Raw genomic sequence first — 12,241 nt, 5'->3', positions numbered from 1 at the left:
GAGTTCAGCGACAGAGGTAGAGAAATAGCTTTATGATGTCTGACAGAGAGATACGTGACCCTAACCTCTCCCAGCCTTGTTGTCAGTGTGTATATCATATATATATATATATATATATATATATATATATATATATATATATATATATATATATATATATATATATATATATATATATATATATATATATACAGATGAGTGACAAATTAAAGGAAAAACTGGTACAGGTCTGAATGCTTGACCCCTACAGTGAGGGGATCTAGTGGCTCTGTTATGCTGTGGGGGGCATTTTGCTGGCATGGTTTGGGTCCACTTGTCCCCTTAGAGGGAAGGGTCACTGCAAATAATGCAAAGTTGTTCTGAGTGATCACCTCTATCCTATGATGAAACATTTCTATCCTGATGGGAGTGGTCTCCTCCAGGATGACAATGCCCCCATCCATAGTGCACGAGGAGTCACTGAATGGTTTTATGAGTATGAAAATGATGTGAATCATATGCTATGACCTTCACAGTCACCAGATCTCAACCCAATTGAACACCTATGGGACATGTTAGACATCGCTCTCCACCACCATCATCAAACCATTCAGTGACCCCTCGTGCCCTATGGATGGGGGCATTGTCATCCTGGGAGAGACCACTCCCATCAGGATAAATGTTTCATCATAGGATAAAGGTGATGACTCAGAACAACTTTGTATTATTTGCAGTGACCCTTCCCTCTGGCGGGACAAGTGGACCCAAACCATGCCAGCAAAATGCCCCCCACAGCATAACAGAGCCACCAGATCCTCTCACTATAGGGGTCCGGCATTCAGGCCTGTACCGGTTTTTCCTTTAAGAATGATAAAATGTGTTTCCTCTGTGAGACATCTGCCGTAAGCTTTACATTATCCCCCTTCTCATCCTCAATGAACCAGACACCATGTAGGACTGTAGCAGACATTTGAGGACAAAATGTATCCACACTGTGCAGTGTGCCAACATATTTGCATATCTGTATGATGTCTGTTATAAATGTGTGCCACTTGGCATGCTCCATGGAGAATAGTGTTAATTTCTGATGCAATCAGCGGGAGAGAGAGGAAACTGTTTACCCAGGTCTGACCTGGAACTGACACCTCCGACTTTAATACCTTTACAAAGCACTTATCCATCCCCTCTTCATCCCCCTGACATGTGCCATCTTTCATCTCTTACCCTGCATGCTCTACCTCTTACTGACTGGGTTGTACATAAACACTCTGGACTCAAGTTTGGTATTCAGCCAGCCAAAGCTTTTATTTCAGGTAACTGAATAATACTTTAAAAAACACAGCTTCACAGTGAGTGACAGTAGTTTAGTTTAGTTTAAAAACCAGTTAGTAGCTGTGTCACCTTGAGAGGAGGTATGATATCTTGTAAATGTGAACTGCAAAACTATTTAAGAGTTGCAAGTGAAAAACAGCTCCTGTACTTCAAGACTTACTGCTAACTTTGTTTCTTTCTGGCATGAGCGATGTATTTAATTTGACAGCTAACTTAATCTATGCTTTTGTGAATCCAGTTTCCTTTTTACTGTACTAATTTGTATTTTATAATAACTTTGGCCTGACTGTTGATTACGGTAACAGTCTTTTTCTGATTTGTGTAACTGTCATCATTTAATTTGTTGTTCAATAGTGTTTTCACAGTTTCATAATTGCTTCCAGTGAAAACCTCAAAGGCAACCCGTTGTCTTCAACCTTAAGCGGAAATGTGTTAAGCTCGCTGCATAGCTGTGCATTGACACGCAGAGTGAGGGCAGAAGAATACAACTCAAGCAGGAGTTTGTTTAATGATATTCATAAAATACAGAAACAAATAGAACAGTAACGGAAAATGATTTGCAAAAATATTAAATTTATAATCCTTAAGAGTGTCATGAAATTTTGATACTATTTATGATCAACATTATTTCTGCTATAGCCATTCAACACATTCAGCAATTACTTCTCAATATAATTCTTTTGATAATATATGATAAAGTTTTTATTGGTAGTGGTGAGTGTTGTCAAATCAACGAGAACTGACTCTTAAGGATTACAACTTAAAGTATAAATAACTTTTAGTTAACTAGCTAAAACTTGTGTTCCAAGTTCAATCCTACCTTTGTCATGACCTGGAGGTATTTCTTCTTGAAATATGTTGCAAATGTTGCTCTCTTCCCTCTTTCCAAATATCGATATATTCTTCTTTTTCTGTTATTTGTCATCACAGCGGTGTGAAGAACATATACTGTATGAATGATGCTCACAGATTAGTGCTGGTATGTATCTGCACGATAAAAGGCTGTGGTGTAAACATTGTTTACAGTCTGTTTTTGTCCCACAGGCCTGTAATGCAAAGGTTATGGCTGACCATGGAAACAGAGGTATCCACTGTACTAAGTGCTGGTAAGCCTGGCTGTGCGGGGCTCAGTCGGGAGGATTCAAAGCCTCTGTGCATGGACACACTCACACACACACACACACACACACAGAGAGAAGCCAGTAAACAGCTGGTTATGCTGCATGAAGCAAGAAAATTACTTGAACTGACAGATGACAAGCAGAACCACTGAGTCACTCTCATCAAAACAGCAACTCTAATAGCCAGTCAAAGTATTAGAGGATTTTCATCACAACAGAGCAGCAGGACTCTGGCAATCCTGCCTGCTCCATTTCAATTCTCAGTCACTACATGATAAAGATATAGTGCACCGATTGTCTTGTTTTGCCAAAATCACTTTGGTTTTATTCAATTCTTGTATGAAAGGTTTGGCAGACGATCCGTTTTTCATAATTATACGCTCTTAGAGATGATGACTAACAAGATCTGATTATGTACTGAGTCTAAAAATATGATTTTGTTTTGTACCCCTGCAATGTGCAGCAAAGCTATTGGAGATCTCTCCAGGAATAGACTGGAGATCCACATGCAACTGTGATCTTCTAAATCCAGCAAAAGTCACATTTCCTGGTAGGGGAACAATGTAGAGTCTGCAAGGCTCACACATCAAAGATTGTGTTCCTAAAAGTTGAATATTCATAGCAGTGAGTATATGATGGTGGTGGATGTATGTATGTGTGGAGCAGTCAGCAATTATAATAGAAGGATAAAGAGCTGCCAGTCATCACCTTAGAGTTGGTAATCCTAACCTACATGTCCAAAGGTCAGCAAAGGTTGTGTAGGCCAGTGGAAAATGAGTCACAGTCACACACAGCAACATGTGAGACCCAGGAGGCTTTACAGTAGTCGCATGTGCATTGTGCCGAGTGTGAATACATCACTTAATGGGCGCTAATCTGCTGTAATTCAAAGGGCAGGTGATGATTGGAATTCAATGGGTCTAGATGCCACACTGACAGAAGAGCATTATCAAGCATTCAGCCAACAATGCAGCAGAAGGTGAACATGAAATCTAAAATCTGGGCTCTCATGAAAGATTTTTGGCACCCAAGCAGATCACTCTCTTGGACAGAGAGACTGTTCCCTGATCCTGCAAAATAAGCCAGAATGCCTGGACTCTGGGGGTTGAGTGAGGTGAGCTTGCCATGTATGGGTCCTGGATGGGCAGGAGGTCAGTCACAGACTGATGGTTGTATCACTGTTGACTAGTAAACACTCATCGTTTAAAGCCCAGCAGGGCCTCATGCTGCCGGCCAACAGTGTAGCTCTAACTGAGAGAGAATGTAAAGTTTAAATCTTACCACATTTTCAGTTATTTAATTGTACTCAAAAGTCTGCTATAATTTCAATTAAATAAATGTCTTTTAAGTCACTATCTATGACCAAATGTGGTAACACAATGGTGACTGAGCCTATGGCCCACTGATGAAAGCCCTCGCATTTGCAGTAGTATGAGTATTACGAACTGAGTGTGGTGGCAACATTCCCAGGGAAAATCACAAATGGCGCACAATGTGTGACACGTGATGCGTTTTCCTTTATCCAGCCGTGGTTGATCCGCCTGAGACGGTAGGCGGAGCTAATGCAACAGACTCACTCTTCAACTCACTAGGCCTAGCAGGTGAGGTAGGTCTTGTGTGAAGTGGCATACTGTGTTTTTTTGTCTCTGTTGATGTCACACAGGCAACACTGTTTGTATCTCTAGGAAGTGAGGTCCAAAAACACACCTACAATTACTGCTTATTATAAAGTATCCCATCACTCAAAAATGTGTTTTTCTTCTTGTTCCTTCAGTTGGATGTTTGAGCTTCAATGTTCAGAATGATCTATGTACAGAGTTTGACAAAAAGTTGTAATTATGCACACTTGATTGCATCTTAATGGTATAGCACAGTCAAGTGCACTAAAGTGTGTTTCAATTATTTAAAATTGCACTAATTATATATAATTAATACAATATTAGTAAATAAAAAATGGCAAACTCTAAGTATACTGACAATACTTAAATTAAGAACAATTTAGTATACTTGTTTCCACAAAATAATCACAACAACCTCAAGAACAAAATATGGCACTGTTTTTATTTACAAAATATTATCTTATTATATAAAACAAAGAACACCATAACTAAATATGATGTACAATATGCTTAGGAGTTCTGATTTTTAAGACATTGTGTGGTGTCGTTCCATTTGCTTTTCAAGATATTATTTACTGTACAACAAAAGAAAAAAGCAACAAACTCTGCATCCAACATCAAATCAGACAAAGAAGCAGATTGGAAAGGAGCACACTGTATATTCACTAATAAGGGAAGGAGCAGATGAATGCTTGAGGTTCCCAGCATGTGAAGTCATTGAACTTCCCATTTCCTGAAAGACAAACAGACAGCCATTTAGGAATCCAGTGGCCCCATATGTGTTCAATATTCATATTTGATTCAATGTCGAAGAAATAAATAAAAATATGTGTGTGCCTTCAGCTCAGCTTTAAACAACAAACTGACTCATACCAAATGACACCACTTCCAGACAGTCCTCCACGTTTGCTGTGTCATTGGGCTCCCCTGACAGCCAATCAGCATAGCTCCAGGGGGATCCATCCAACCAGATAAAGCGACCAGTCTGACAGATAACAGGAGATTAATGAGGTGCAATCAGATGGAGGAGTAATTTATTACCTTTATTGCAGTTATTTAATGTAAACCAGTCAAGCTAGGGTGTATAATAATTAATTTTCAACAACAGATTTACTGTGTGACCCAACCGTTTCCTGATACCACACACACCTCCAAATATCGTAGTCCTCCAATCCAGGAGCGTGTGTATGCTCCGTTTTGCCGCCACATCAGGTTCATCACCTCTCTGTGGATGTATTGACTTGTGATGGAGGCCAGGTGGCCACCAGGGGAAAGTGTCTGGCAGAAGTACTGCAAGGGGACAGAAAGCACAGTGATAGTGGGATTAGTGATTAGTGTATTCCTAAAGATGTCTAAGTTTATAAAGATTTCATGGTGCATCCTCAGAATGGTGGAGAAGGCGTGAATACCTCAGCATCTGAAGCCCTCTTTGGTCCTCTGAAGAACTGGTAACACTTCCTCTCCAGTACCACACCAGGACAAGAGCACTGCCTTGTGGCTAAAAAGGGAAATTACAACATCTTATTGTTGCTCTTTAAAGGACAGGCTCACATTTTTTCCAAGTCTATCTTAAAACAAAACTCACAGGCCAATATGAAAACTGACACCGTTTTTGGTCCTGTAATCATTCCTGTTGTCCAGAGATCCCTTCCTAAAGTGATTCCAATGCAATCAATGGGGGACAAAATCCACAATCCTTGTTTGGTGTAAAAATGCTTTTTTTTTTTTTTTTTTACTTACTTCTTAAGTTCAGTTGAAGCTAATATGAGACTTCAGCAGTGTGAGTTAGTTGAACCAAGTCGGTACCTTCCACAGTCTTTTTAGTACCAAAGTCCATCTTTGTATTACTCTTCATCAGCTGCAACTCAGCACAGAAACACTTTTTTGGGGAAATATTAAGAGGGAATTTTTTAACTTTGGAAGATATCCACTTAGTTTGTCTAACTCAGACTGCTCAAGCCTCATATTAGCTTCAACAAACTTTATACCTTATTTTTACATTGGAAGTGCATTAGGAAGGGATCTCTCCACAGCCAGTATGGAGAAGAGGAACACTATTTCACTGTACATATGGGTATGTGAGTGTTGTAATAAGTGAAGCCAGTGTGTGTATACATGCATAATAATTTATTTACGTTACCTTTTGCTGATCTTCTCTCTACAGGGTTTCCAATTTCCTGCCGCAGCAAAGTCCTATTTTCTCTTTCAGGCACCACACCATTCTGAACACCTTCGTCAAACAGAGGACTGTCTTCCATTGCTGGCTCCTCAAACAGTGGCATGCCATCCATTGGAGAGTCCTCCTCCCTGACAAACTCATTCCCTGCTCCCTCCATCATCAGATAGTCCGAGTTACGCTGGTTTGCAAGCTCCATCCCCATCACAGCCTCTTCATTTGGGAAATAGTGCCCTAAAGGTTGAATCTGCTGCCCCATTATGTCCAACGCTGGCCCTTCATCCATTATAGCAGAACCTGGCATGACCTGTTGATCCAGAAAGTGCTCCTCTCTCGTCTCGGGTTCGAGTTCCATGATTGGTTTTTCATCTAAAACATTATTGCTCCTACCCATAAGCCCTTGCTCTGTATCGCTCAGCTGCTCTTCAAACATGTTGTCGTCATCCATTTCGTTTCTTCCCTCCATGTCAATGTGCCTTTCTTCAATCTCCAGACCGGTTTCAGTCTCCTCGTCATGGTTCATCTCCATCTGAATCTCCTCTTGAACCTCTTGCGGCTTTACTTCAGGCTCCCACTGAACATCTGGTTCCACCTTAACCTCTGATTCCACCTTTGAATCTTGGTCTACGTTGAGCTCTGGATCCATCTTGTCTTCTGGCTTTACTTTAACCTCTAGCTCTGCCATAACTTCTGGATTCAGGTGTACTTCTGTATCTGCTTTAGCTTTTGGATCTACCTTAACGTCTCCCTCCACCTTAACTTCTTCCTCTGTTTTGAGCTCTGAATCCACCTTGTCTTCTGGCTTTACTTCAACCTCTTGTTCCAAAATGCTATCTTTTTTGACCTGGACATTCAGAGGACTTTGGTCTGTGTCTGGTGCTACTTTTTCCTGCTGCTCTATGGAGCCTAGTCTGACCTGTGGCGCAGGATCCTCCACCACGACATGACCCTGCACGGGAACCGAATCTCCCAGCAAAGGGTTCTTTTCTTCCTCAGTCAAAACAGGTTTTTGTACTACATCAGGAACTAACACGGGCAGTCCTAGAGCCACTGCAAAGAGAAAATAAAAATATTTGTTGTCAAAATCGGGCAGATTATCTTACCTGCACCTATCATTTCATGATGCAGCAACAACTGGGATCATGTTGATATGGAGAGGATCATGAATATGAGATAAGACCTTTGTGAATCTTTGCAAGAATCAACGTTTTATCAATCATTAACTTCTTTCTGTTGGAAGAAAGTATCTCATTTTAATTGTATCTATTTTGATTAATTTATAAATTGTGTTCGGTCCGTGAACTCATATTTAACCTGAATCTCTACGTGCTGAACTTTACCTTTGAAGATGTTGTGAACTTGAAAGAACAAAAACATGACTACCTTATATTTTTTATTGATTTGCTTGAGATTTTTAGTTTTTTCATTTTCCTAAAGAAGGTCTCTTCATGGTTGTGACAAGCTCATAGCCCAATTGCAATGAGATGACATCAGTCTTAAATTTTGCTGAGATCAAAATCCACAGCAATGGAGAAGTGTCCAATTATAACGGAACCAATTTGCAAGACACATTTAAAACTGAAAAGAAGTCTTTTATGGAACACACTATTCAAAAACATTTCCCTTACCTGCTAGGCCCAGTGAGAGAATCACCAGTGTCTTCATTTTGGTCTGCATGAAAAAGAGGTGAATTATCAGAATGGTCATTTAAAGCAACCTGAGACTGCAGACAGTGATTTACTGTCAAATGTTTCTTATACCTGTAAATTATTATCACCTGTTCATGTGCGTCCTCCTCTCCGTGACTGCTGTTTATCTGTCTTTTCTTATGGTTCTCTTAATCTTTATGAACAGCATTAGTCCCTCCCATTATATTCATTTTCTTTTTCAGTAAGTCATAAAGCAGGAGGCCTTACCGTTACCTTATCTTGTCAAAGTTTTTTCTCTTATGCTTCCTCTTGGCAAGCACCCTGCAATGATTTAGTGGGTAGAAAGTACAAATTTCCAAAGAGGTAAACACTAAAAGAGAAAAGTCAGATAAAGAACTATTCACTATTCATATCCAAAACAATAAACTATCTTACACTTACACTATAGAGACAAATAAAAGTTAATCAGTATACCATTTTAATGTTTATCAGTTTCAGATGCTAGACACGTGTGCAAAATACTGAGATGATGTTTCTTGAATAGAAATGGACAAAGGTCAAATTATCACCACTGAAATAGCTGACATGTAATTTTCAGTGAAATGTCCCACTCGTTAAACATTTTGAAGTGTATTGATGTATTCAGTCTATAGGCCAGACTGGTGAACTCCTGAAATTACTTTATATTTTCTGTCTGTGGCCAGGAGAGGATGCATCTGCTCAGCAAAAAGTAATATGTTCACTGTGACAATCAAACCACGAGTATCAATATCAAGGGTTTTAGTGTGTGTCAAGGTTATTTGCTCACAGCAACGTGTCTCAGAAGAAACATGGATTCACTTAATCAGGTTTGTTTCACCTTGATCCTTTGATACTGTCAGCCACCTGCCTTTAGATTTAACCAGTTGCTTTCTATAGATGTCCCTCTGATAATCGTGTTGTTTTGAGCTGTGATTTGCAAACACGTGCCATACCTCTCAGTGTATATCTCGGGCCTCTTGTGTCAAAGTTGTCTTTGTGACATATAGGATATTAATGTGTATTTGCCCACTCAATTGTGTGTTATTTTATGCATATGATATTGATTTTGTATCTTTACAATTTAAAGCATAACCGATTTGAGAAAAGGCACGAGAACAAATCTGGGTGTGTAAACGGTTGGTTGGCGCTGTGTTCTTCAGTTGGCAGTTACACTTAGTAAAGAGTGAAGCTACTGAAGACCAGCAAAGTCACTGTTTGTTTTCATTTATTCTTTCAGAATAAGACCATCCATCTTTTTTTTAAAACAAATATGTTCATCCTGAGTCCAGTGTGATTCGTGGGTGCAACATATTTTGGCGAGTCAGCCCCGGAGTGAGTTCTTCAGTTCAAGATCACCAAGAGCCACTTTTAGTGAGACGAACCAGATCTTCACACCATCATCCTTACCATCAGTGCTGTAAGGGTAACACCTGTAAGAAGAACACAGAGCAAACATGGATAATTTAATGGACGAGATTTGTGCTCAGATGTGGCAGTTGGAGCCACCGCAGCTAATGAACATATGTGATTATGTGAAGTGTTCTGTTCCTGCTGAGGGGGGTAAGACAAAGAGAACTCTCATTAAGATTGTCGAGAGGAAACTGGAAGAAATGGAGGAAAGGGAGAGTGACGATTAAAAGATTTGTCAGTACCTTAGACATCTTCTCTTATATGTGCATGAGGTGAGAGAAAGAAACAGGAAGGACACTAACATCTCCCCTGAACAGAGTCACTTAGACCACTCTGCCGAACAGCCATTCCAGTTTGAGCACCCCCAGGATCGGGCACACAGGACCCTGGAGGAGAAAATCAACAGTCTGAGTGACAAGTTAGCCTCTCTCAGTCATCAACAGTCAGAGGTCAGGCACAGCACACCACACTACCTACCCATACCAGAGGTCACTCTCTGGAGAGAGTTTAAGATAAATGGACAAATAGGAGAGGGAGGTCAGAAGGATAAGCTTTCCTACACCAGTCTCATCCATCAGATTGATTCAGGTCTCTGGAAAGGATATTCTGAAGCTGAGATTGTCGAGGCAGTAATCAGAGCAGTAACCCCTGGTCTCCACCTATGAAACATGTTGGAAATAAAAAGTGGTTTAACCCTGTCAGTGCTGAAAACCATCTTAAAAGGGCACTACAAGGAGGAAAGCACTACTGACTTATGTCACAGGCTTACCAATATTACCCAGGAACCCAGAGAGTCTCCACAGCAGTTCCTATTCAGGGCCATCGAGATAAAGGAGAGAATGCTGTGGAAGTCCAGTGAGGGAGAGGCTGAGGAGTACTACAGCCCAGACCTGGTACAGCGTAAGTTCCTCCATGCCATTGATACAGGGTTCCTCGGTGATGCAATCAAGTTCCAAATGAGGCCCTACCTAAATGACATCCATGTGAATGATGAAATCCTCATAGAAAAGCTCAGTGAAGCTGCAAGTCTGGAAGGAGAGAGGCAATGCTGCTATGAAGGGAGCCCGAGTCTGTGAGGTCCAGGCTGAACTCATCAGCTCTACCCTACCTACACCTGTTGTGAAGGACCCCATCCCTGTGACAGCAAAGGTGAAGGAGCTTCAACCTCAGCAACCTAGCAGTGAGAGGCCTCCAAAGACCCAGGGGCTGATGGAGGAGCTCAAAGCTGGTATCCAGGAGGTGAGACAGATGTTCCTTAGAGCCATGGAAACAACAGCAAACCATGCAGCAAGGGGTGAGTCCACCTACCGTCCATATACCTACCATCCTTCCATCCACCAGTCCTCTGTTTACCATTCACCTGTCCACCAGCCTACAAGGAAAGACAGACCCATGAATAGGCAGAGACCCAGAGGCTGTGAAATATGTCAAGAGGCACGGAGAGGAGAGGAGTGCAACCACTGCTTCCATTGTGGTGAGCCCGGCCATATCTCCAGAGGCTGCAGGAAACTGAGAATGATGGGAAACGGGAATGGGCTGCTGAGAGGGGACAATCAGTAGCTCCTGTCCATGTGTCCTACTATTGACCAGAGACAGAGAGAGAGACACTTGGGAGGGAGATACATGTAAACAAAGCCAAGCACAAACAACAACAGTCTGCCAGTAAAGACCCCTCGATGGCTACACTTAACCCCCACATCAACTACATCAAGTCACCATGCAGGAAAAAGCTGGTGAGTCTAGTAGGGAAGCAGTGCTTGGTGAACTGCAAGCTGGATGGTGTGGCAGTGGAAGCTTTGTGGGACAGTGGAGCTCAAGCCACTGTCATTAATGAGGCCTGGAGAGCTGAACATCTCCCTCATACCATACTGAGGTCCATTGAAGAACTCCTGGGACCTGAGCCATTGACTGGCTTAGCTGCCAATCGGACAGAAATCCCCTTCAATGGATGGGTGGAGGTAGAATTTAAGCTCTACAACAGGGAGAAGGAAACGAAAGCTCTCACTGTCCCCATACTTGTGTCTAGTGATCCAGGTGTGGCAGAGAGACCCATCATCGGCTTCAATGTTATCGAGGAGATGGTTAAGACACAAAACCCTGGATCCAGAGTTGACCTCGAGACCATCCATACTGTGAGTATTGCCTTCTCTGTCACCGCTAGGATAGCGAAAATGGTCATCAAGCTCATGCAGACGCCTGACCGGGATGAGAATGTGGGTGTATTGAGAACTGGGAGGAAGAGAGTCATCCTTGGAGCCAATGAGGTGACAGCTATACGAGTGCTCGTCCACCTAGGAGCTAAATACAAAGGCCAGGAGGTTCTTTTCACAGTCAGCGACCTGCATCCACTCCAAGAGGGCTTGGAAGTGACAGAGGGCCTGGTGAAGGCAGAGGATGGAGGGAAAATCATCATCACTATACCCATAGCCAACATCACCAACCACTCCATCACTCTCCACCAACATACTGTGGTGGGCCACCTACAGGCAGTCAAAACTGTGTATCCTGCCAACTTGTCTGCCAATAGTTCCCACACAACCCCCTTTACTACCAGCCACCAAGAAACCTGCTCTGCAGTGGAAGTTTGCCTGACCGTCATCCCATTCCACGCATTCAAGACATGTTGGACTCACTGAGTGGCAGTTCCCGGTTTTCAGTCCTTGACCAGGGGAAGGCGTACCATCAAGGGTTTTTGGATCCAGACAGCCGCCCACTGACTGCCTTCATTACACCGTGGGGCCTCTACCAGTGCGTTAGGATCCCGTTCGGACTCAGCTCTGCACCTGCCGAGTTCCAGAGGAGTATGGAGAAATGTCTGGCAGGCCTATGAGATACTATCTGTCAGCCTTATCTTGATGACAATTTGGTGCACAGTTCCAGTTTTGAGGACCACCTGGAGCATGTCAGGACAGTGTTGCAGAGGTATCAGCAGCA

At 42.2% G+C, this 12,241-nt stretch overlaps 1 protein-coding gene across 1 annotated transcript; it reads right to left on the bottom strand.

Annotated features, from left to right (window-relative positions):
- Window positions 1–4,486: 4,486 nt before the first annotated feature.
- Window positions 4,487–8,045, bottom strand: si:ch211-160b11.4. Its single transcript, XM_044366295.1, has 7 exons — window positions 7,988–8,045; window positions 7,856–7,898; window positions 6,192–7,277; window positions 5,461–5,549; window positions 5,201–5,341; window positions 4,925–5,036; window positions 4,487–4,784 (listed from the first exon to the last, which is right to left on the bottom strand). Exons 2-7 carry the CDS (start codon window positions 7,890–7,892, stop codon window positions 4,717–4,719), a joined length of 1,533 nt encoding a protein of 510 aa, XP_044222230.1. The 5' UTR covers window positions 7,893–7,898; window positions 7,988–8,045; the 3' UTR covers window positions 4,487–4,716.
- Between the last annotated feature and the right edge of the window lie 4,196 nt (window positions 8,046–12,241).

The sequence above is a fragment of the Thunnus albacares genome, chromosome 11 (assembly GCF_914725855.1).
Source record: "Thunnus albacares chromosome 11, fThuAlb1.1, whole genome shotgun sequence".
In the NCBI taxonomy this organism is placed as follows: domain Eukaryota; kingdom Metazoa; phylum Chordata; class Actinopteri; order Scombriformes; family Scombridae; genus Thunnus; species Thunnus albacares.
The sequence above is the reverse complement of the archived record's forward strand: the minus strand, read 5'-3'. Positions and strand labels throughout refer to the sequence as shown.

Bases quoted from the DNA above. Each gene is read 5' to 3' on its own strand.
- si:ch211-160b11.4 (XM_044366295.1), bottom strand. From the start codon at position 7,892: ATGAAGACACTGGTGATTCTCTCACTGGGCCTAGCAG. The intron at 7,278-7,855 runs GTAAGGGAAATG...TTCTCTTTGCAG, and splicing joins TCTCTCACTGGGCCTAGCAG to TGGCTCTAGGACTGCCCGTG. The intron at 4,785-4,924 runs GTATGAGTCAGT...TTTGTCTTTCAG, and splicing joins TCTGGAAGTGGTGTCATTTG to GAAATGGGAAGTTCAATGAC.